At 36.7% G+C, this 26,485-nt stretch overlaps 1 protein-coding gene across 4 annotated transcripts in view; it reads left to right on the forward strand.

Annotated features, from left to right (window-relative positions):
- The window catches only part of LOC126354159 (nuclear hormone receptor HR96), a 147,602-nt gene that overhangs the window by 107,592 nt on the left and 13,525 nt on the right, over positions 1 to 26,485 (forward strand). For 3 of the 4 annotated variants that reach the window (XM_050003578.1, XM_050003576.1, XM_050003579.1), the window contains exons 2-7: positions 3,754 to 3,934; positions 4,133 to 4,311; positions 4,586 to 5,442; positions 5,553 to 5,790; positions 15,610 to 15,816; positions 19,695 to 19,904. In XM_050003578.1, coding sequence (XP_049859535.1) covers positions 4,150 to 4,311; positions 4,586 to 5,442; positions 5,553 to 5,790; positions 15,610 to 15,816; positions 19,695 to 19,904 — 1,674 coding nt within the window. In that variant the 5' untranslated portion in view covers positions 3,754 to 3,934; positions 4,133 to 4,149. Of the gene's footprint in view, positions 1 to 3,388; positions 3,431 to 3,753; positions 3,935 to 4,132; positions 4,312 to 4,585; positions 5,443 to 5,552; positions 5,791 to 15,609; positions 15,817 to 19,694; positions 19,905 to 26,485 lie in introns of those variants that run through there. The other variant, XM_050003575.1, reaches the window with a different exon arrangement.

The following is a 26,485-nucleotide window of genomic DNA, read 5'->3' on the forward strand; positions in this document are numbered from 1 at the left end:
GACAAACTATGTGATCATTCCATTATCCCGACATATTGTTACACCCTGGTATTTGCAAGGACTGAATGAGTCTGCTGTGACTCATTGATATTGTAGTCATAGGGTACTATGTTCTTTCATTTTGTAAAATCTCCAACAAGAATTTTGGTGCATACTATGTACATATATAAACTGTATCTCAACTGTGAAATATGTACATATATAAACTGTATCTCAACTGTGAAATACTTAGGGGGAGAAGCTGGGCAGGGGGCACCTTTGGTCTCTTCCCAGAGTTCCTGGAACTGGCACGGACAGTACCCATCTACAAAAAAGGTGACCTATATGAAATGTCCAGTTTTAGACCAATTTCAATAATCCCAGTTTTGGCTAAAAGTTATGGAGTCTGTGATAACCAGATACAAAGTTACATTGAAGCCAATAAACTCTGCCAGGACACAGTATGGCTTTCACAAAGGAAATTCAGTGGTTACAACAGCACAGGACTTAATTATAAAGAAAAGACATGGGTTTCAGGACAGAGAAAGTGTGATACATACACACTGTGACCTCAGTAAGGCATTTGGCTGCATCTCGCACAAGATACTCCTTGGTAAGCTAAAATGTTATGGTATCGGAAGTGTTGTTCCTGCAGCTCTGCAATCGTATCTTCAAAACCAAAAGCAAGTAGTGTCAGCCCATGGAGCAACATTGGAGCATGGTGTACCACAGGGATCCATCATAAAACATTTTATGTTCCTTATTTATGTCAATGATGTAGGTTTTAACAGCCCCATGTTAAAGTTGGTGCTCTAAAGGCAACAGATGTGTTCTAGAAAACATATCACAGGTGGTCATAAAAAAATAAAATTAAAATTAACAAAAAAAAAAAAGAAACTATCATGTTGTATGCAGCCTCAGTAACATTGGATGCCAGTATAATATGGTGGCTGTCAGACTACTAGGTTTCATGATTGACAGCAAACCATTGATGAATGGTGTGTGTGTGTGTGTGTGTGTGTGTGTGTGTGTGTGTGTGTGTGTGTGTGTGTGTGTGAGTGCGCGCGCGCGCGCTCCAAGTTCCCATGTGTAACACACCCTCTGATGACATTAAAAGGTATATTAACTGACCAATACTTTATAACAGTGAAGTATGCACTATTTCATAGCTACATTAATTTCAGCCTGCTCTTAAGGGGGGTGGGTCACTTCAGGTTGCAAGTATGTGTTAATGCTAAAAGCAAACAAACACTTTCAGAATCATCACTCCTAGAAAAGGGTTGGAGCACTGCAAGTTCTCAACCAATATGTATTTGTATCCTTCATTAGTGTCAAAGACAAGCAGGAGGCTTTCAGTATGAGACAGGAAATACAGAAGGGACAAGAGGAGCATTGATATATCAGCTGTCAACGGTCTGGAATACAAGAGTCTTGCAATGGTTGCTCTAAAAATGTTCAACACATTGCCTTGAGAAGTACGTTCTCAGCTGCCGGGATTATTCAAAAGGAAAATTACAAAGGACTTGAAATGGTACCCTTTATACTCTACTGGAGAATTTTTCCAACAGTGACTAGACAACACAATATTATTTTCATTTGTTACATGTGTCCTTATTGTATACAGTTTCTTTATATGTTATATGAAAAACTGTAAACAGCCCATGTGTGTATGTAATTTTGACACACTCTATTCAGTTGTGACTGATAAACGATGCAGATCTAGTATACCGTGTACATTAAGTGGCAATGCGAGCAGACAACTTGTGGAACTGGATATTCTGGAAACACACGCGCTTCAAAAATATACTTCTTTAGAGAGACCTTCTCTAAATTTTTTATTTATTTATTTTTTATGTATACAAGACAAATTTTAATTGTAAATATGATTTGAGGCTGCACTTTTGCAGTTTTCCTGAAAAATCACATCTTGTTGGCCACACACTGCATCCTTTAAGTGTTACAACAATCCTCTATTGTGTCTCTGACATCATAGTAGGCTGATTCCTTAACTTTGTAACATTAATTCTTTACCAATTAGATGACGACCAGTTTGCCGCTAGGAAAGGTAAAGGCAATTGTGACTTTGTCTTTGATAGTGGAAGTAAGACTAATGAAAAATCAAGATTTGTCAACCTGGAAAAAACGTTCGACAACGTAAAATGAAGTAAGTTACACGAAATTTTGAGGAAAATAGGAGTACGCTACAGGGATAGACAAGCAATATACAATATGTACAAGAGCCAAGAAGAAATAATAAGAATGGATGACCAAGAATGAGGTGCCCAGATTAAAAAGGTTGTAAGACAGGGATGTACTCTTTTGCCCCTACTGTTCAAACTGTACACTGAAGAAGCAGTGATGGAAAGAAAAGAAAGGTTCAGGAGTAGGTTTAAAATTCAAGGTGAAAGGATATCAATGATACAATTCACTGATGACATTGCTATCCTGATTGAATGTGAAGAAGAATTACATAATCTGCTGAATGGAATGAACAGTCTAATGAGTACAGTGTATGGACTGAGAGAAAATCAAAGAAAGACAAAAGTAATGAGAAGTAGCAGAATGAGAACAGCGAGAAACTTAATGTAAGGATTAATTGTCACGACAGGTGGGGTAAGGAGGACATCAAAAGCAGACTACCACTCCAAAAAGGGGCAGAAGTCTATTAGTATCAAACACAGGCCTTAATTTGAAAAAGAAATTTCTGAGAAAGTACGTTTTGAGCACAGCGTTACATGGTAGTGAAATATGGACTATGGGAAAACCAGAACAGAAGAGAATCGAAGCATTTGAGATGTGGTGCTACAGACGAATGTTGAAAATTAGGTGGACTGATAAGATAAGAAATGAGGAGGTTCTACAGAGAATTCGAGTGGAAAGGAGTATGTCGGGAAACACTGACAAAGGACAGGATTACAGGACATCTGTTAAGACATCCATGGTACTAGAGGGAGCTGTAGAATGCAAAAACTGTTGAGGAAAACAGAAATTGGAATACATCCAGCACATAATTGAGGACTCAGAGGAAGAGGTTGGCACATTGACACAGTAGAGGGATTCGAAACGGGGGGGGGGGGGGGGGGGGGGAACTGCGTTATTCTATATTATTGAAAACTACCGGTTTTCAAAGTTATTATATAAATGAAAGTCCACACAATTTATCAATAAAGTGAGCTTTCTCTAATAACACAGTGAGTTTCTTGGTTGGTTTATTTTATGCTACCCCCAAAAGGCTTTCGAACCTACAGACCTATAACCGTAGTACTGAATCCGGCTCGCATTACAATTGTTTTATGAATGTTAAAATTTATTTTTATAAGCTATTGAAGCTAGTTATCACTAACGCACTGGCTTGAAACAACGTAAAAAAAATTCTGTAAATTAAACGATTTCGACTCTATACGAATGTCATTCGCCGCGAAATGCACTTCATCCATCGTTTGCAAGTAAAGTATGTCATTAAAATGAATGTAAAGGCAGCCGAATGTAACTGTCTCTTTATAAGTGCTTTATGAGGCGTTCGCTCATTTTTAATCATTTTTACTCCACTCACGTACAATAGTATTCAATGAGCAATAGGCAACGGCAACTCCAGTCACTGTGTGACGTAACTACGCCACCCATAAAAAATGTGATCATCACGATATTTACTAGTAAAATGCATGAATTGGGCTTTAGGCTGATCTCCTAGTGGAAACAAACTTCACATAAATGTTACTGTTAGTAAGAACTGCCACAGCCAACGCTGCACGTAACGAGTGCTCCTATTTTCAGATTCCGTGTGTGAACTTGAACCTGCTTGTGTTTATTATGCGTCAGTAACATGGCGAACGCAGGCAGCTGATAAAGTGACAGTGAAGAGGCCCAGAAGCGTTCGCTTTCTGTTGATGGAATAATGTGTCACTACGTCACGGGGGCGTAACTGAAGCGGGTTTTCTGTGCCACAGTGTTTCACGTAAGTATATTTAAGTGTAAATAACGCGTTGCCCAAGATTTGTGCGTTATTTACTAACACAGTGCTAAGTCTTACTAATCACGTACTGTTAATTTCCAGTATGATGATTTGTACACGTATTGTTAACGATTTTAATGTACCATTATGCAGACATTGTTTGATGTTCCGTTAATTGATATGTGGTCTCTGCCTATGTAGTTTTACAGACCATCCCAATGGCTACTGAACCGAAAGAAGTAGCCATAGAAAATGCTACAACGAAGTCTGATACTAAGATTTGCGGTGTTTGTGGTGACAAAGCCTTAGGATACAATTTTGGTGCAGTTACCTGTGAATCGTGCAAAGCATTTTTCAGGAGAAATGCTCCGAAAAACAAGGTAAATTAGCGAGTCATTCCTTTATTGCTATGTAATACAACTACTGTAACACAGTATGAAGCATATTTCAGTATCCCTGGATAATAAATTATTGTAAGCACGTGAAAGTACAGAAAAAAATAATTAATGCTTCTTAGGTCTGTGATGCAAATCCTAATGTGTTTATCATGTAAACGGAGTGAATAACGTAATGTATGTTCAAATTTCGATGTATAGAATAGTAAATTATAATGACATATAGCCTAATTAGACATTTCATTGTCACTCGTTTCAGGAATTTAGATGCCCTTTTAATGAGAACTGCGAAATAACAATAGTCACAAGAAGGTTCTGTCAGCGCTGTAGATTAAAGAAATGTTTTGCAGTTGGAATGAGGAAAGATTACATAATGTCAGAAGAAGATAAAGTAATGAAACGACAGAAGATAGAACAAAATAGAGCCCGGAAACGTCCATTCATTTCAAATCAAAATAAATTCAAACCAGAACCTTCTCAAGACTCGTTCGAGTATGTTGATCATGGTGTGTCACTGCTGTCTCCAGAGAGTTCGTCGCATTCGAAAGACGGGGGACCTGAGGGAAGCCCACCTCCTGCAAAGATGTGGATTGGCAGCCCATCTGATGAGAGGCTACAACTTTCACCTTTGAGGAGCCAGCATGTAGCTGAACCGTATCCATCCCCAAGTTCAGCAACAAGTGCATCTAGCCCCACATCACCTCCAGAAAATACTGTTATTAATGGTTCAAGAACACCTGACATGCTTTGTGATTCAGAGAGCAGACATGCAGATAGCAATAGTGGTGTAGTGCATCAGTCCCCTCAATCTCACAGACTTTCGTCATCACAAGCAGTGTACAAAAACTCTTTGAAAAATATTGGAAGAAATAAGGAAATGCCATTGTTATCCTCTCTCATAAATAACCACAAAGTGGATGAACTACTGTCAAAACAATATGCAGCTTCCACTCCAACCACAGTTACACCAAACAATGAAAATTTGAAGAGACGTGAGTCGGGTGAATGGAGAGATCGAGAACCAGATCATTACCATGAACATGAAAAAATCTGGAAAGCGAGTGGAGCCTCATCAATATCGGAAGCTGCTAAAGAAATCTTACAGGATGTACAGAGGTAATATTTCTTGTACCCAAAATAAATATTGACAATTTTAGTGTTAAGTAAGTAGTTTACTTTAGTGTTCTAAGCAGTCATTTAATTCAATTGGAAACTCTATATTGCAGAGTACCAGGTATCCCAAATTCTTATCCGTCATCAAATTCATATGCATCAATACTCAGTGAAGCGATTAAATTGGAATTTGAAGCTTATAGTTCACTGGCAAAGACCCACCAAAATTCTCGTGAGCTTAATGATGCTGAAAGAGCGAAGCTAAATGAGCTCATAGTTGCCAACAAGGCACTGCATGATCCACTGGATGATGATATTTCTGCTCTAGTGGGAGATGATTGCAGATTTAAGGTTAGTTTGAACTTTTTTGTATCACCACGTAACATACATAAATTCTACAAGTAGTTTTTGTTGTTTTATTACTGCAAGCATGTTGGTACCTTTGGTATTTCACATGGAATTTTCTGCTGCCTGTAAAAGATGAAAGCACCCGTTTAATAACCGTTACTTACACATAAAGATGACTTTTCACAGACATCAATAACATTCTGAAATTTGTTCAATATTTTGTTCCACAACAGGTGACTGACTTCTTAAAATTAAGATTTAACTTAGCTATGTGCTATGTGTTTGTACGCTATTGGTGGGGTTTTGCCCACTCAGACATAAGATAATCAAAATTAAATATCAAAGCCTACAACAAAGTAAACCAATCTGTGCTTCAGATGCTGTTGCAACAATTTGCTGTTAACATTATTCAATTACATTGAAACAATTATTAAAAATTCTCAAAAATTGGATTTTACAGTTTCGTCAACAATAATAGATTTTGGAGATGACTGAAAAATATTTAAAATATCCAATGTAAAAGGAAAAATACTCTAAAAGAACCAAAAGACCTAATTTTATTTTCCCATGAGATAGTCGAAGCTTAGATAATTATTTTGGAAAAAAAAGTATTACTGGGACCAAACCTTTTCCTTTACGTGATGTTCAGTATAATGCTAAACTGTTTTTTCCCAAAATAAAAATCAAATTAGTAAATATATTTTTTCATGCCTTGGTGGCTTTACTCAAAGATGTCATACTTCAGAGTTGGTACATAGTCCTGAAATACTCCAGAAACTGGATGATCAAAATACTGTAATTTGTTTTAGAATGTTAGGAGGTGTCATTTTGTAACGTTGCAGTAAAAGTGTTTTAACTTTCAAGCTTTAACAGATCATAAAATGAAAGTGGAGAGGGATAAAATGTTAAAATTCAGTGTGGTTACTTATATCTGTAGGGAAAACAAAGTTTCACCCAAATCTGAGATGGTGGGTGGAAAATCATCTTTTTTTTTTATTTACTTAATCTCACTGGCTTAAACAATTTTTCATTTAACAAAAATGTATGTATAATTAGAACACATACATATACTTTATGGCTGTGGCCTGAAGATGGCCATAGATGTGAAGGTGGCCTGTTGATACTGTATAATCTATAGCAATAAAGGGGTCGACAGAAGCATCCGATCCCACGCGTCTGCTTTGACCTGTGACGTAAGGGTGTTGTCGTGTGTGACGTCATGACAGCGCGGAGTTAGGTTTGTGAGTGTGGCGTGTTTGTAGATGTCATCGTGTTGTGGTTTGTTGTGCTCTCTGGTGGTATGTTCAGGGTTTTCGTTTGTGTGGTGTAATGGGCTCAGTTTGCTTTTGCTCATTATCCTGAATTGTTAGAGTGTCGGCTGTGTTTGCAGTGCAATTCATTTCAGTGAGTCGACGATTTTGTGTAATGGTTAATTTAGTGTTGTTCGCTGTACATCATGTGGCAATTTTAGTAAAATTAATCTGTTGTTGTTTATGTTCACTAATGGATATGACGGATAAAATTAACAGTGCACAGGACAAGGGAAGTGTTCGATCCCAGTGTGTGGCTGTTTATGTTGATATTGGTATTGAGAGATGTTTTTGAGCTATATAGGCCAAGGGAAGTGTTTGAGCCTAACTTATGGGATCAGGAGCTGCTGTTGAGCTATATAGGTCTAGGGAAGTGTCCGATTCCAAATGATATTGTGTTTGGTGGTATTTGTGGAGTTTTGTGATGATGGTTTTTTTCGTCGTTTTGTGTGGTTTGTGTGGGGGTGGGTGTCTAAATTTGTTTATATTTAGTTTGCCCCCACCCAAAAGCACCCCATTTCCCGCACTTGTCCCATTAGTGTGATTAGGCTTTTTGTGGAAAGTGTGTGTGTCTGTTTTTCAATGTATTTTTGTTCTCATAATGTGTTCGTACCGACTTTATATGTGCCATATTGGAATCATGGTTTATGGTCGTTTCCGCCATATTTGTGACGTCGTGGGTCAAAGCAGACGGGTGGGATCAGACGCTTCCGTATTTCCCAATAAAGCAACATCAATTATAGTAGCATTTTGGTGCAACACTATTATTATAGTATCATTACAAGACATCCATCATGCTGCAAGCCCAAGACAAAATAATCATTACACTGTCATTGCACAAACTGCAGACACCTGCTGCTGACGACTCCAGGACCAAAAGTGCTGCTGTGCCTCTTTGCAGTCCTTTCAATCTGATCAGAAAACTGACTCCAGGATCACAACATGCTGTCATTTGTCATGCACATCACCATGTCCTTGTTTCATCTCCCTGGAAAACTGAGCTAGCATTCCCTCGTGATCAGTGAGATGTTGAACTCGGAAGAATGATAAGATATTACTATCATGCACTATAGATCTTCTGACATGATACTCTTGCAAAAGCACCAGACTATTGTCATGTGACAAGGTGTTCTCGTTATCCCCTTACATTATTAACCACTATTCTGAATTCTCTAAGCAGTCTTTGATTGTGTGGTATGCATTAATTGTGAACAACGTTTTGATAACCTTTTTAAAGAGATGAGTGTTAGTAATTTCTTCCATCTCGTCGAGAAATTTACAATACAATTTTGTTCCCTCATAGAAAATGCTGTTTTGAGCTTTTTGGTTGTTTTTCCCTGCTAACTGTAAATCCAAACTGGCTCTTGTTCAGTGATTATGTACAGAATTATTAGTAAAATACTTAATACTGTTTTCCCTGATATGTACAACTCACTTGGTGCTATAAAGATACACAGTTTTTTAAACAGGTCTTTACAATGTGCCTGACTATTAATAACCTTCTAGTTCTTATTCGTATGGCTCTTTTCTGCAGTGTAAAAATTGTATCCATGTTTTGTGCCTTCCCAGAAAAGAATCCTGTAGCTCAGAATTTAGTGTACGAAGGAACAGTATGTCACGACATGACATTGGCTGTTACAAACATATACTAGAACCTTATGAGAGAAACATGCTGATTAGGTTCCTTCTTGTCACCATATTTGTGCATTTATTCCATGTTAACTCACAATCAGTATTCATTCCTAAAAACTGTGTTACCCCATCCACAAATTTATCATTTGTGCTGAATGCGACAATATTTTTTTTCCCTTCTTTAAGCTGAAGTACATGCTGTGCAGTTTTTTTATGTTCAGTGTTGGCAAATAGGAAGCAGTTTGTGTCTATTAGCACTACAGAGGGAGCATAGAAATCAAACAATACTGACATAAATTTTGGTATTCCACAGGGATCAATATTAGGACCACTTTTTATTATCTTCTTCCTTCTGTAGTGGTCAATCCAAGGATTGGTTTGCAACAGCTATAGTGGCAGCTTGTCTCCATTCTGTGTGTCTTTCAGCTTTTCTCTTCATTTCTTTATAGGTGTTACATCCCACATCTTTCACGATTTGATCCATGTACCTCAGTCGTGGTCTTCCTCTTTGTCTTTTTCCCTCGACATATCCCTCTATGATTGTGTTCAGGAGTCCTTTATGTCTTAATAGATGGCCAGTAAATTGCACTCTTCTTTTAACAATGAAACTCCAGAAGCTTCTCTTCTGACTTGCTCTTTCCAGAACCACTTCGTTCGTGACTTTGTCGATACATTTTATTTTGAGCATGCATCTATAGCACCACATTTCCAAAGAATTTAGCTTCTGGTCTTCCTCTTTCCCGAGAGTCCATGTTTCACACCCATGGCATGCCAAACTCCACACATATGATTTCAAAAATCTTTTCCTGATTTCAAGGCTGATGCTCTTAGATGTTAATGTTTTTCTTCTCGTTAAAAGCAGCCTTTGCTTGAGCTATTCTACTTCTCACTTATGCCTTGCTCTTTCCATCCCTGGTAATATTACTGCCCAAATAAGTAAATGTATCAACTTGTTCAAGCAGTTCATTGCCTACATGAACTTGGACTTTCACTTGATCTTCTTTGTCGCATGCCATTACTTTTGTTTTTGCTTTATTAATTCTCATATTATATCATTCACCCATAACTTTGTCCATTGTATTTAGTAGGACTACAAGATCTTCTTCACTTTCAGCCAGGACAGCTATATATCATTGGCATATCTTATCATATCTATTCATTGGCCATGAATTACTACACCTGTCTGTGAATTTTCCCTACTTTTTTCAGCTCCTCTTCAATGTATACGTTAAAGATAACAGGGGATAGCGCGCAAACTTGTCGGACACCTTTCCGTATCTGCACCTCTTCTTGTTTTGTCCGTCCACGGATAACTGCTGTCTCGTTTTTGTACAGGTTCCATATCATTTTTCTATCTTTATGGTCTATTCCTCCTTTTTTGAGTACCTCAAACATCTTATCCCATTTAACATTATCAAAGGCTTTCTCTACATCTACGAAAGCTATGTATGTTTTCAGGTTCTTATCTAGTTGTTTCTCTATTATTAGTTTTAGAGCAAATATTGCTTCTCTGGTTCCTTTATCTTTCCGGAATCCAAACTGGTCTTCGGAGAGTGTAGCTTCGACTTTTTGTTCTATGCATTTTAGGATAATTGAGGTTAATATTTTAGAGGCGTGAGTAACTAGGCTGAGCGTCCTATAATTTTCACATCTTGTAGCATTTGCCTTCTTTGGAATGGGGATCATAATGTTTTTCTCAAAGTCTGTAGAAATTTTACCCTGCTCGTACATGTTGAAAACAAGACTATACAACTCCTAATTCAGTTTTGCTCCTCCAGATTTCAGAAGTTCGGCTGGGATATTGTCTATACCAGGCGATTATCTATGTAAATGATATTCAGTCCATAACAAACCATGCAACAGCTGTCTTATATGCAGATGATACCACATTAATATGCAGCAATCCAAGCTATTCACAGCTCGAAGTGGATTCCAATACTGCAGCAGGCTTAATTCTGTAGCATTTTCATGAAAACAAACTAAATTTAAACACAAATAAATTTGTCTATATTGAATTTGATCTTGGGAGGCAAAAAACTCATGAAAAACAAATCTTAATGGGTGACGAATACATCAAAAAACAATACTCGACCAAATTTCTTGGCCTGACACTAGATGCAGAGTTAAACTGGTCTGATCATGTGAATGATATTTGCAAAAAGCCATGTACTACCATATATGTCCTAAGAAAATTGACACCTTTTTGTAACATCACAACTCTGAGGCAAATATATTTTGCACTATTTGAATCCCATCTAAGTTATGGGATAGAGGTATGGGGATCCAGCAGTAAAGGTAATATGAAAAGTGTACTTATCTTACAAAATAAGGCAGTTAGAATTATGGGAAAGATATGTGCCAGGGCGTCCTGCAGAAATTTGTTGAAATAATTTAAAATACTAACTGTTCGTAACCTGTATGTGGTGAAGATAATCACTATGGTAGTAAACAGTAACAAAACACTTAATAAAGAACTACACGATCACAACACTAGAGGCAGAGAGAGACCTCACATCATCTCTCATAGAACAACACTTTATGAGAAAAGCCCTCACTATGCAGGCATAAAACTTCTGGATTGCTTCCATCCTAATATCTCCAAATTGCCCATTAAAAAACTAAAAATGAAATTAAAATTATGTCTCCTAAACAATCCTGTATATTCAATAGATGAGTTTCTAGATTTAGTACACTCGTATGATGGAAGGCCATCTATCTAAAAATATATGTAATCTCAGATCTTAGACTGTGTCACAAACTGTAAATATTTGAATGTCAGATATGAATACTGTTTTTCAAACTGTAGATTCCTTAATCTAAGTATGGCAATAACAATTTTTTTTATGTATAGTCCATATATGTAACTCTGTTCTCTCAACTAAATTTAGAATAAGTTGTGTAGATAAAAGTGCCAGCCAATAATATGTAACCCTAGTAAGTAAGGCTCTGACTTATCCAGATGACTGGAACAAAAAAAAAACCTTTTTATTTTGTAATGTTGGATCAAAGTAAATAAATGAAATAAATAAATAATTATTTATTATGCACTGTCCACATCCTTGAGAGCTATCTATTGGCTGCCTCTAATAGGAGTTCTGATGTTTGCAGACATCTATTTAAGGATCTAGGGATCCTCACTGTAACCTCACAGTATATATATTCCCTTATGAAATTTGTTGATAATAATCGAACCCAATTCAAAAGTAATAGCAGTGTGCATACCTATAACACCAGGAGAAAGGATGATCATCACTATGCAGGGTTAAATCTGACTTTGGCACAGAAAGGGGTAAATTATGCTGCCACAAAAGTCTTTGGGCACCTACCAAACAGCATCAAAAGCCTGACAGATAGCCAACTAACATTTAAAAATAAATTAAAAGAATTTCTAGATGACAACTCCTTCTACTCATTGGCTGAATTTTTAGATATAAACTAAGTTAAAAAAAAAAGAAAAAAAGAAAAAAAAACTTAATCATTAGTGTCGTGCAATATTTTGTGTAATGTAATTTCTTGTACAGACATCTTTTATTAACCTGACACGTTCCACATCATTACGAAGTGTCGTATTCATGATCTATGGAACAAGTATTAATCTAATCTAATCTCAACAAAGAAAACTTTTTCTCCATATCGTATACTGTGTGGAAAATACGTGATATGTGTTAAAAACAGAACTGTACCCAAAACAGTGCCCTGAGGAAGACCACTTTTTATATGTTACTAAAAATTTGTCATCAACAGATGTGTGAATTATGTGCTTGCTATTCCTCTGACAGCCTTGGACAAGCCTAAGGACACGACTGTAACACACAGTCATTGTTGTTATGACCTTTTGTGAACTCTGTAATAGTGATATTGTATTCCTCCCACTTCAGGAACCAAGCTTTGCTTCATTAAAAAGATTGTGTTTATCTGTGTAACTCATTGGTCTACCTTCAACAACTTATTCAGTTGTTTTTGAGAATGTAAGCAGTAGTGAAACTGGTGTTGGTTTTCAATACTCTCCACTTTACCTTTCTTTAGTAAGGCACAACTTGTGTGTGCTTTAGGTACTCTGAAAGAGTAATGCATAAAAGAGCTTGTTTATTATATTTGCTAATGGGGCTTGTATGCTGTCTGTGCACAATTTGAGAACAGAGAGTGAAACCAGGGTTGAGAAAAACAGAGGTCGTTTCATATTGACTATTAATAGTTCAGTTTACACTCGTATCATTAATTTATTTTTACAACTTCTTTATTAGTGGAAAAACTGTTAACTACCTCTTCAAGAATATAGCACAAATGTTGCACAAACTGTCAAACTATGAATCGATCTTTTAGAAAGTCCTAAATTGGAACCCTGTAAGAATGTAATAAAAAAGTCAAAGGAACAGTCACGCGAACCATTACCCCCCTTTTTTTGGTTTGTATATTGTTACAGCTGTGTCTGCCTTTTTCTGTTTCTTGTTTTATTATATTGCGCACTATTTTGCTTTTGTTATTTTTTGCATTATTTATAATTTTATCATTGATTCGCCCCCCCCCTCCCCCCATGAGCATTATTCTACTGTATATTTACTTTATATATGTGATAGTAATCTAGGAACTGTGGATTAGTGTAGTACTTCTGTAAAAAAAAAAAAAAAAAAAAAAAAAAAAAAAAAAAAAAAAAAAAAACACTTTGAAATTTTTATATTTGATTGGTTTTGGCCAGCTGGATATATTCAGTTTGCAGCAAAGTTTATACCTTACTGTAAAACAAATGATACTACATCAGTTTCATTTTCCCGCATTGTTTGTGTGTGCTGTGAAATGTTACTCATATATTCAGTATACCGTTATTTATCTCCTTCTGGGCTGCACAGAATTTTTACAGGACATGCAACCCAAAACAGTGATCATTGCATAAAATTGCCTGATTTCATCTTTATTTTCCCATGTAAAAGAAATATTTTGTAATCTGAAGTGTCAGACAGTGACTAGTAGCTGGAGCCAGAAGAAGCACGTTTTCTTCTTTTTTTCTCATCTAATAAAACATAAGGTTGCTTCAAATGTTTTCTTAAGTGTATATCACTGATGAGAGAACAGTTTCTCTGAGAATGGAGAGCTGATAAAGTGGAACAGAAGACAGTGTAACATCACAAACAATTTCATGTTGGATCATCATTGAATTTGTGCTTTGCCCAATTTTTGATTTCTATTCCTTAATTCTGTGGAAAGTGCTTCTAATTTATAGACTTAAAAGGAAACCTCTGCATCTGTACTCCGCAAACCACCATACGGTCTGTGGTGGAAGGTACTTCTGGTGCCACTATCTGTGCTCCTTTTCCTTACACCATTCTCAGACAATGTGTGGGAAGAACAGTTACTATGATCTGTAATTTCTCTGATTTTTCTCATTGTTGCATGTTGTAAGAAATTGTGGACAGAAGTGATATGTTGCCTGCCTCTTTCTTCAAAGTGCTTTCTCATAATATCAGTAATGAACCTCCTCTCTGTGATGCGCAACGTGTCTCTTGTCGCGTCTGGTACTGGAGTTTGTTGATCTTCTCTGCAATGCCCCCAGATTGACTAAATGATCCCATGACAAAATGCACCATTCTCTGTTTGAGTTTCTCTGCCCCCTCTATTAACTTAACCAGATAAAAGTATCCAACTGATAAGCAATACTCAAGAACAGGTCGAGCAACTACTTTGTATGCCACTTCTTTCACGGATGAATTACATTCTTCCAGTTAAAGCTGAGCCTGGTATTTGCTTTTCCTACAATTTGTTTTATAGGGTCATTCCACTTTAGGTAAATCCAGGTGGTTATATCTAGGTATTTTACAGTTAATGTCTGTTTACAGTGATTTGTTGCCAATAATGTTATTCAGTGACAGTGGATTTCTTCATCTATTTACTTGCAGTATGTTACATTTATTTATGTTTCAGGGTTAACTGCCAGTTGCTGCACCAGTGATCAATCTTCCAAAGATCTTCCTGTATTTTGGTAAAGTCATCTATTGTTTTACCCTACCTGTAGACATCAATATCATCTACAAAAAGCCTCTTGGAGCTTCCAAAATTATGCACTAGATCATTAATATATTTTTGAAACAGTAATGGTCCTATAACTTTTCCTTGGATACCACAGAAATTACATCTATCGATCACAAATCTACTATATATACTAGGTACACTTGTATTTTGTTCACTAAACAATAGTGCAAAACTATACTGAGTGCTTCTAGAAGTTGAGGAACACAACACAACACAACCTGGGCACCATTGTCTATGGCACTTTGGACCTCATTGACAAGCAGATTGAGCCGAGTTGTGCAGTATCGCAGTTTGCAGAATCCATTGCAGAATGCATGATGTGGATTTGCACAAGATTTTCATTCTTCAAAAATGTCATGTCATGTGAGCGTAGAACATGTTCCATAATTTAACAACAGACAGACCTCAGTGGTATATGTTTCTAACTATATGTGTATGATCTATGATCCTCTTGAAAATGGGAATGATGTGATATCCTTTTTTTTTTGCCCCCTGTTGCTAGGTATCCTTTAGTACTCCAGCTACTTACGATAAACTACTGCTGGAAAGGGAGCAAGTTCTTTCATGTAATCTTTGTATGATCGTATAGGTATTTCATCTGATCCAGATGCTTATCCACTTTTGAAGAATTTTTGTTGATTTGTTATTCTGCTATCGCTAATGTCGATTTTCAATTTCGAAATTTGTACGATGATTGGAGGGAGGAATGATATTATGGTCTGATGTATCAAAACGGTTTAGGAATATCAAATTCAGTATTTTTAGTTTAATTAATATTATGGCATTTCAAAGATGCTGAAATTTAGTCACTGCCATGTGGGGAGAGTGCAACTAAACATTTTCTGTTATTTTAAAGGCCAGTGTGAATGAAGCCCCAGTTTTACTTGATGTGATCAATTTAACTGCTGTTGCCATACGTCGACTGATAAAAACAGCAAAGAAAATAAATGCATTTAAAAATATGTGTCAGGAAGATCAAGTGGCTCTGCTGAAAGGAGGCTGCACAGAAATACTAATGCTACGTAGTGCCATGTCTTATGACCCAGACAATCATATTTGGAAGGTAAGTACTTTCTTAAGTTAGTAGGAATCCATAGAAACATATTTTTATATAGATAATTGGTATCTATTGTAGCATTAGATTACAAAAGGACTGTCATCTTAAACAGGCCTCTCCAGAATAAAGGTTTATTGCAGTGTTTTAAAAAAAGAGTTATTTGAGAACATGTTCCAAAACACATTGTGCACTGATATGAAACTTCAGTTTGAAACTGTGTGCTGGACCGAGACTTGAATTCAGGACCTTTGCCTTTCATGGGCAAGTGCTCTACCAATAGAGGTAGTGATGGAAGTAAGATTGTGAGGTGGGTCGTGAGTCATGCTTGGGTAACTCAGTTGGTAGATCACTTGCCCATGAAAGGCAAAGGTCTCGAGTTTGAGTCTCGTTCCAGCATACAGTTTTAATCTGCCAGGAAGTTTCATATCAGCGCACACTCTGCTGTAGGGTGAAAATTTCAATCTGGAAACATCCCCCAGGCTGTGGCTAAGCCATATCTCTGCTGTATCCTTTCTTCCAGGAGTGCTAGACCCACAGATTTTGCAGAACTTCTGTGTTGTTTGGAAGTTAAGAGTTGAAATACTGGCAAAGTAAAGTTGTGAGGTGGATCATGAATCATACTTGGGTAGCTCAGTTGGTAGACACTGGCCCATGAAGGACAAAGCTCTTGAGTTAGGGTCTCTTCACTAAAGATGCCAAACTCAAATTTGGAAAGACAGATTTGTCTTGGTTTTCCCTAAACTGCTTTAGGCAATAAATATTTAACACATTTTCATTCATTTTCTGAACTGCAAAAAGTGTGAGGTGGGAAAACTAAATAGGACATGCATAAACTGATTAATGGAGAAGCACTGTTAAATAAAGAATCATCATTCATAAAATGTATGACATATTTAAGTTATGAAAGACACAAAAGAAAGAAGATTGTATCTATACAAACACTGTACTTTCTGCCGGTCTGTCCAGCAGTGTTGCGTACAATTTATATAGAGAGAATGTAGTATATGTCCCCTGCTGCGTGATTATTGAACTAGATGTTAGAACTTAATGTCACTTTTTTTGTACTTTTAATGAAACAAGGTAATATGTATAACACACACAACTTATTCAAACACTTATTCCTGTAAATTATGCTATCAAATGGATACTTTATGTGGATGTGGTGAGAATGCACCAGTTATAACTGTTTCACAGTGCTCTACGTCTTTCTTATAAAAATCTCGTATTCACAGATGCTGTGATAGAAATTTTCATTCATCAGGAAGCACTCTGTTCAAAGTCAGAGCAAAAAGCACTGTAAGAAATAATATGTGGTGCTCATGCATGATAATGTTGTAAACAACTGATTCAGGAGTTTGGCATTCTTACTAGTGCTTCACAGTATATTTATTCCATCTTGAAGTTTGCTGTAAATAATCCACCACTGTTCAAAATGAACAATAATGTACATAATTACAATACCAGAAGGAAAAATGACTCATTATTCCACATTAATGTTGTCACAAGAAGAGGTGCACAATGCTGCAATTAATTTTTTTTATTACATGCGCAGTGATACAAAATGTCTGACAGACAGCAAGTAAAATTTGAAAACAAACTGAAAAAGGTTCTCCATGTCAACTCCTGTTCCAAAGAAGAATTTCTGTTATTGTAATGTGTAAAATATGGTGAATAGAATTTACTCACTCACATCTGTAAATAATAAAAAAAAGCATTTTATGAATGTTCAACAAGTAGCCATATTTACAAATTAATTTGCGATGTGAATTTAAAATGACTCATTCCACATCATACAATGTTTGTATTTGTCATTCCACATCATTACAATTTATCGTGCAAAATTATCCATGGAACATGAAACTGTCTAACTTTTGAAGTGTAAGGGTATTTTACCTGTCTCATATATCTTGCACAACAGTTGGAATAATTTTGTCTTGGCTGGCTCTCTCAGGGTTCTCAATAATTCTGGGGGAATGTCATCTATTCCTGGGACCTTGTTTCTGTGTAGGTCCTTTAGTGCTCTTCAAATTCTTCTCCCTGTACCATATCTCCCATCTAATCTTCAGTTGCTCCTTGTTCCTTTCCTATAATATTGGCTTAAAGTTCATTTGTGCTGTATAGCCCTTCTATAGTTTCCACCTTACCCTTATTTGCATAGTACTGGCTTGCCATTCGAGCTCTTGATAGTCATACAGCTGCTTCTCTTTACTCCAAAGACTGTCTTACTTTCCCCTAGGTGGCATGTGCGTTTTCCATAGTCATGAATGCTCCTACAGCTTTGTATTTGTCCTCGGCCATTCCTGCTTAGCCATTCTGCATTTTCTGTCTATCTAATTTTTTTATGTGTCTTTATTCTCATTTGTCTGCTTCATTTGTTGCCATTTTGTGTTTCCTCCTTTGTCAATTAAATAATGAGAAAGAAGGAAGAATATCATTCCTTAAGGCACATGCTGTTAATGATTGTCATTATGTTACTGAGAACAGCAGTAGGTAGAGATCAAGATTTTGTAGTGAAAGTGATACATGTGTTTATCTGGATTCATCTTCTAGAGATAATACTTTTGTATTCATCTGTCCTGAAAACTGAATGAAATATATTTTTGTCAATGACATAATGAGAGTGAGTTCTGATATTGAAAGAAAAATTGATAGGTTTTGGAAAGATAACAGTGGAAAGAAAAGTGAAGGAATGGCAGTGAATGTGCTAAGTTTCTGATTATAGTCAAATTTTATGTTCACCATTCACCATTTGATTGTGCAGAGGTCCCAATCCTTTATAGTCATTTTATACCTATCTTGGAAGATCCTGAACAGTGTATTAATAGGAACTGTGTATTTATAGGATCTGTTATACACATTATTACTTTTCATGATTATAGCAAATTAGAAGGGACTGAACTTCTGCCTTAATACTAATTTAGAACATTTTAGCTGAAAATTTCAGAGGAAAATATGGAGACTTGTACACTTGCTGATGCACATAGGAAAAGTCACAAGTAGTGTTGTGCATTGCTAAAAAAGGAAGCCCCAAAATACTGTAAAGGGAGAAAATAAATTACCCGCATAGTTTTAGATTGGTATACCTCTTGCATAGTCTTTAAAATTTGCAAATCTTTCAGATTCTTTCTTTTCTCTCTGAAATCTATAATGAGAAAATTCTAAGTCCATCTTCTGCTACTAATTCTTTTGTATTGCTGTTTGCAATAACTTCTTCTATAATTTTAGTAAACACTGTAGTCCAGAAGTTGACACTTATCTGTGAGTAACATGCATTTTCATATCTTGGAAACACTGACACAAAGAGGGGACAGAAGATAGGACGTCATTTAAGACATCACAGAATAACTTCAATGGCACTAGAGGGAGCTGTGGAGGGTAAAAACTGTAGAGGAAGACAGAGATTGGAATACATCCAGCAAATAATTGAGGACTTAGATCGCATGTGCTACTCTGAGATGGAGAGATTGGCACAAGAGAGGAATTTGTGGCAAGCCACATGAACAGTGAGAAGACTGATGATTAAAAAAAATCTATGCAGAAGCAACCACAAGATGCAAAACATTGTTAGTGCTTTTGGGAAACCTGTATATTTCATATGTAGCAAAACAATACAGCAAAATTTTTGAGTTTCAGACATAGACCAATAGAAATCTACACATGAATAACATAGTGATAGCCATATTTTCACCATTCTTTTGTTTCACTTGTGGACAATGTATTGTTTAATATCTCTTCAATGTCTTTTGAAGCATTGTGTATGGTCTCTGTATGCTGTTTACAAAATAGAAATTGTATGAGACAGGTATTTGTAAAAAGAATTTCAGAAATTATGTAATTTAAATAATTAATTTAATTTAACAGATGTATTTTAATTTGGTTTGCAGATACCACACTCAAAAGAGGCTTTTAATGTTAAAGTTGATGTGCTGAAAGAAGCAAATGGAAACATATATGAGGAGCATCAGAGATTCCTTCGAACATTTGACCCAGAATGGCGCACAGATGAAAATATAATGCTTATTTTGAGTGCAATTACATTGTTCACACCTGACCGGCCAAGGGTTGTTCATGATGATGTTATCCGACTGGAACAGGTATAGTAAGACTTGTTTTCTTGGACCAGATGAGGTGACGCAGGGTTAAGACACGGGTATTGCATTTTGGAGGCCAGGGATTCAAATCCATATCAACTCAACCAGACTCCAGTTTTCCAGGGTTTCTGGAAATAAAAAATTAAGGTGAATGCTGGGATAATTGTTTTGGAAGAGACGTCACAAACTTCTTCCCATATTTCTGTACATCACAAATCACTTCATCATTTACATGACATTAAACCCTAATATACCTTGCTTCCCATCAGATTCTTCTGAAAGTTGTATATAAAGCTCTCTTTTTCTGCTGTACATGTTTTGTTTCTTTTATTTTTGAGGCATCCTCAATGGTTTTTTAGTAACAGACTAGTGAAAATATGAAGTGAAGTTAGTGACATGTGTGCTGTTGTCCAAATTATTATTATTATTATTAATAATTTTTGTTTTTTTGTTTGATGACTCCACTGTCTGCAACATCATTTTTTCTGTATATGATACCAGTTTGGTCTTATGGCACTTTCGAAGTACCTCATTGAAAGTAATTACATAATGAAGGAAATGATTAAATTAAATTTTAGTAAATTTTATGCAAATTCTATGTAAAATTGGCAGTGCTAGTAAATGTTATAATTAAAGAAAATAACTTAATTATGGCCAGTTTTCTGAGTTGAGTGATGGAGTAAAGATGATTATTGCTGTTCATTGAAGTGCATATGCTTTTGTTGTTAGCACTTCTGTAAGGATACACACAGCAAAGTAAACCTGAAAATATTAGCATCCTGCATGTACTGCAGCATTTATTGACCTTCAAGATCCCAGAAGGAAATCAATAAAATTAATATAATCGACAATAGGTGGTAGACTTGAAGACATAAAAACTGTGATGGGCATAGAAGGAGTGAATAGTTATTTGTGACTTATTCAGCGCATAACACAACACTCAATAATCACATGGTTATGATACAGACATGTTGAAAATGAGTACTGTAATTTACTTATACAAAATTGCAGCCTATAAATAGAGTAGTTGTTTAAAATTAATACAATTTTCCAAAAAATTATGGCAACATTTCTATGTTGTTGTTGTGGTCTTCAGTCCTGAGACTGGTTTGATGCAGCTCTCCACGCTAGTCTATCCTATGCAAGCTTCATCATCTCCCAGTACCTACTGCAACCTACATCCTTCTGAATCTGCGTAGTGTATTCATCTCTTGGTCTCCCTCTACGATTTTTACCCTCCACACTGCTCTCCAATAATAAATTGGTGATCCCTTGATGCCTCAGAACATGTCCTACCAACCGATCCCTCCTTCTAGTCAAGTTGTGCCTCAAACTTCTCTTCTCCCCAATCCTATTCAATACCTCCTCATTAGTTATACGATCTACCCATCTAATCTTCAGCATTCTTCTGTAGCACCACATTTCGAAAGCTTCTATTCTCTTCTTGTCCAAACTATTTATTGTCCATGTTTCACTTCAATACATGGCTACACTCCATACAAATACTTTCAGAAACGACTTCCTGACACTTAAATCTATGCTTAATGTTAACAAATTTCTCTTTTTCAGAAACGCTTTCCTTGCCATTGCCAGTCTACATTTTATATCCTCTCTACTTCGACCATCATCAGTTATTTTGCTCCCCAAGTAGCAAAACTCCTTTACTACTTTAAGTGTCTCATTTCCTAAAGTAATTCCCTCAGCATCACCTGACTTAATTCGACTACATTCCATTATCCTCCTTTTGCTTTTGTTGATGTTCATCTTATACCCTCCTTTCATGACACTGTCCGTTCTGTTCAAATGCTCTTTCAAGTCCTTTGTTGTCTCTGTCAGAATTACAATGTCATCGGCGAACTTCAAAGTTTTTATTTCTTCTCCATGGAGTTTAATACCTACTCCAAATTTTTCTTTTGTTTCCTTCACTGCTTGCACAATATACAGATTGAATAATGTTGGGGAGAGGCTACAACCCTGTCTTACTCCCTTCCCAATCACTGCTTCCCTTTCATGCCCCTCAACTCTTATAACTGCCATCTGGTTTCTGTACAAATTGTAAAAAGCCATTTGCTCCCTGTATTTTTCCCCTGCCACCTTCAGAATTTGAAAGAGAGTATTAGAGTCAACATTGTCAAAAGCTTTCTCTAAGTCTACAAATGCCAAAAATGTAGGTTTTCCTTTCCTTAATCTATTTTCTAAGATAAGTCGTAGGGTCAGTATTGCCTGATGTGTTCCAACATTTCTGCGGAATCCAAACTGATCTTCACCGTGGTCGGCTTCTACAAGTTTTTCCATTCATCTGTAAAGAATTCGCGCTAGTATTTTGCAGCTGTGACTTATTAAACTGATAATTCGGTAATTTTCACATCTGTCAATGCCTGCTTTCTTTGGGATTGGAATTATTATATTCTTCTTGAAGTCTGAGGGTATTTCGCCTGTCTCATACAACTCGCTCACTTGTCTGGACTGGCTCTCCCAAGGCCGTCAGTAGTTCCAGTGGAATGTTGTCTACTCCCGGGGGCCTTGTTTTGACTCAGGTCTTTCAGTGCTCTGTCAGACTCTTCACGCAGTATCGTATCTCCCATTTCATCTCCCCTTCCATTTCCATAATATTATCCTCAAGTACATCGCCCTTGTATAGACCCTCTATATACTCCTTCCACATTTATGCTTTCCCTTCTTTGCTTAGAACTGAGCTCTTGATATTCATAAAGGTGGTTCTCTTTTCTCCAAAGTTCTTTTTAATTTTCCTGTAGGCAGTATCTATCTTACCCTAGTGAGATAAGCCTCTACATCCTTACATTTGTCCTCTAGCCATCCTTGCTTAGCCATTTTGCACTTCCTGTCGATCTCCTTTTTGAGACATTTGTATTTCTTTTTGCCTGCTTAATTTACTCCATTTTTATATTTTCTCCTTTCATCAATTAAATTCAATTTTTCTTCTGTTACCCAAGGATTTCTACTAGCTCTCATCTTTTTACCTACTAGATCCTTTGCTGTCTTCACTACTTCATCTCTCAAAGCTACCCATTCTTCTTCTACTGTATTTCTTTCCCCCATTCCTGTCAATTGTTCCCTTATGCTCTCCCTGAAACTCCGTACAACCTCTGGTTTAGTCAGTTTATCCAGGTCCCATCTCCTTAAATTCCCACCTTTTTGCAGTTTCTTTCTATAATGACGCAAATTATGAAGTCAGCCTGTATAAATTACTAGTTCATCTTTCATAAATTGTTCCATGGAGTAGTAATACATTTGTGGTAAAGCATTGTACAAGGTGTCGTGTACCGTATGTTCTGTCTTTTTATTTGGTGTAAGTTTTCATTCCCATGTATTTATTGATTTGTCCTTTGACCATTCAACACAACAATTTAGGAATGTGAGATAAAAAGAATTTGTTTTGCTCTTTAATCACATTATATTTATTTTATGGAATGGCTGCTAGTTTTGGTACACAGTAAGCATCCTCAGGTGATCCACAGTCACCACACTCATTTCCAAAATGGATGTAGCAAATCAGTGATCGATAATTTTCAAATTTATGCCTATTACCACTCTTGAATAAAGGCACCACTTCCAAAATTTTAAATCTTTGATGGAAAACACCCTCAGTGAATGAAAAATTTGCAATGTGTGGGCCAAGGGCTGTTTTTGGTATGTCAACTACACCTTCTAACATTTTGCATTTGTGGCTTTTAATTGCATTTACTACCTCATGTTGAAACAAAAACTATATCATGGTGAAACTAACCTCATCCTTAAGTTTATCATACTTTGTAAAATTCGAGATTAGTGTTCTGGAAGAATTCATAAGGTAATCGTTTATGATTTTGGTAGGCCTTTTTTGCTAATATCGTTGTTATCAATATTTATAAATGTGATTTCCTTGTCATCAAGTCTTTTGCTAGATTCACTTTTTGTGATTTTCCATACTGATTTTAATCTATTATGCTATCATTTTCACAGTTTTGCCTTTGCAGTTAGTTGTTGATACATTTTCTTACAAGTCTGCTCATTTGAGAACTAAACCATTTTTTTTCATACAGGAAATCTTAATGCCTGATATAATCCAGCTACTAGCAAACCCACAAGTGGACTCTGGACATGTTTTTTAAAGCACTTTCCAGAATTAGTCATGAACACTGAAGAGAAAGCATTGTAAGGAATATCAGTAGGTCTATATTAGACGATCTGAGATTAAAACATTAATCAGTGAACAGAAGGCATAAGATTAGCTTTATTTATGTATTATTCAAATGAAAAATTAATGTTTCATAATTGACTCTGATTTGTTGTATTAAAATAAGAGCGCTGACATGCAGGGAAAGGATTGTTAAAAGTTCTTTGTTTACTAATTAATGGGTGGTTTGATTCACTTGAATGAATGAATAAGTGGGTGGAATCTACCGAAAATTAAAAGCACCCAGTCAATTTTCTCTATTCACCTCTTACTTCAAATATTTGTCTATCATTCATCATACGTATAATCTTTTTCACATAACAGCATTGTTTTTTTTCTGTATACTTACAAACAAATCATTGAGTTAATTAATTCACAAGTTTTGGGGAGAGACTGTGTGTGTGTGTGTGTGTGTGTGTGTGTGTGTGTGTGTGTGTGTGTGTGTGTGTGAGAGAGAGAGAGAGAGAGAGAGAGAGAGAGAGAGAGAGAGAGAGAGAGAGAGAGAGAGAGCGAGCGAGCGATTGATTCCATTTCATCTCTGTAGATAATACTGACCAAAGAGCTCTACTCCATAATGAGATTTAGAATAGCTGCAAAAGTTATGCTTTGAATGAAACAGTGCCTTGTTATTAGGTCACAATAAAGATAATTTCCTGTAAAGCAACCATACAAGGTGAGTCCTGTAAGACATAACACCCCTTTTATTTTGTGAATGGAATAATTCCAGGTTTTCTGCAGTTGATAGTTTGCTGTGGAACATGTAATGATTTGACTGCATAATACTCTGAACTCCTGTATCAACTGTGGTATTGGAACAACTCAACAGTTCTTGGAAAGACTTCAAGAAATGTACTATAATTGAAAAGTGATGTAACCAGAGTCAGCCACTGCAGTGTAAACACTCCAAGCAGAGCTCTTTTGCAAAGCTACATTGTTATAGGCAGCAAGCCAGGACCACACTACGTAGATAAAACCTCATTTCCTGTATGACATGGATACAGGGTCAGCTATGATGTGTGTGGAGGGATCTATGGCATTTATGAATGAAAATAATCAGTTTTTGACACTGTAATGTAATTTGATAGATTAAAAATGTACTTGTTAAGCACACATATAAAAGGTATTGAAGTTTGCAAGCTTTTCAAGCCAGTGGCTCCTTTGTCTACAGAAGGGTTCATGGGGAAGAAAGGGGGGTGAAAGAAAAGGGCTGGTGAGATTTAGGAAAAGGATTAGAGCTCGGAAAGTCGCCCAGAACCCCGCATCAGGGGAGACTTAGTCAGATTGAGTGAGAAGGAAAGACTGATTGTTGGGAACTGCACTGGATGAGATTTGAAAATCTGAAAGCTTAAAGGTGGAAGATAGGGTAATAAGCAAGACAGGGATTACTGCTAAAATATTGTTCACAAGTTAATAAAAGCAAAAAGCTAAGTGCATTGTATTTTGAAAAGAGATTGGAGGGGGTGGAAAAAAATAGACAGGTAAGAAAATGAAAGTTGTAGAAAACTAAATGGGAGTGAAGAAAGAAATAGTTACGTGGAGGAAATACTGAGACTGAAGAAATCAACATAAATTAAGGCAAGGTGGGTGGCAAGAACCAAGGATATGTTACATTGCTAGTTCCCACCCAAGGAGTTATGTGAAACTGGTGTCTGGGGGAAGAAACCAGATGGCATGTGTGGTGAAATGGGCCATGAGGTCATGACTGTCATGGTGTAGAGCATACACTGCAAGAGGATGTTGTGTGTTACCAGTATACTTTCTCTGCCTGTGCCCATTCATCCTAACTGATAACTTGATGGTAGTCTTGCCAATGTAAAAGGCCAAACAGTGTTTACCTAACAGCTGTATAAGACATGTTTCATTTCACAGGTGGCTCACCTTTTGATAGCATGTGTTTTGCCAGTTACAGGGCTGGTATAGCTGGTGATGAGAGGGTGCATAGGGCAAGTCTTACAGTAGAATGATCATAGAGGTAAGGTAGGGAGTTGGTTGAAGAAGGGGCATAGTGTTTGACAAGGATGTTGTGAAGATTAGAAGGGGTCAAAAAAGTATTCTAGGTGTAGTGGGCAAAATGTCGGGACAGAGTGGACCTCATTTCTAGACATGATTTTAGGAAGTCATAGCCTTGTCAAAGCAACTGTTTAATACATGCAAGGTCAGGATAATACTGAGTGACAGGAAGTGTATGCCTAAGATGTTTTTTGAAGGGCTCAGCAGTACCAAGATTGGATGGGAAATCTGCTTTTGAACTAGGCTGCTGGGGCAATTACATCCAGTGAAGGCTGAGGTGAGAATGGTGTTGCATTGCTGTAGGGAGTCTGCATTGCTGTAGGGAGTCTGCAAATGAACAGATAATTTGCCTCGGATGCCAAGACTGTATGGGAGGGCAAGTTTGACGTGGAAAGGA

Source organism: Schistocerca gregaria, chromosome 3, assembly GCF_023897955.1.
Source record: "Schistocerca gregaria isolate iqSchGreg1 chromosome 3, iqSchGreg1.2, whole genome shotgun sequence".
Lineage (NCBI taxonomy): Eukaryota > Metazoa > Arthropoda > Insecta > Orthoptera > Acrididae > Schistocerca > Schistocerca gregaria.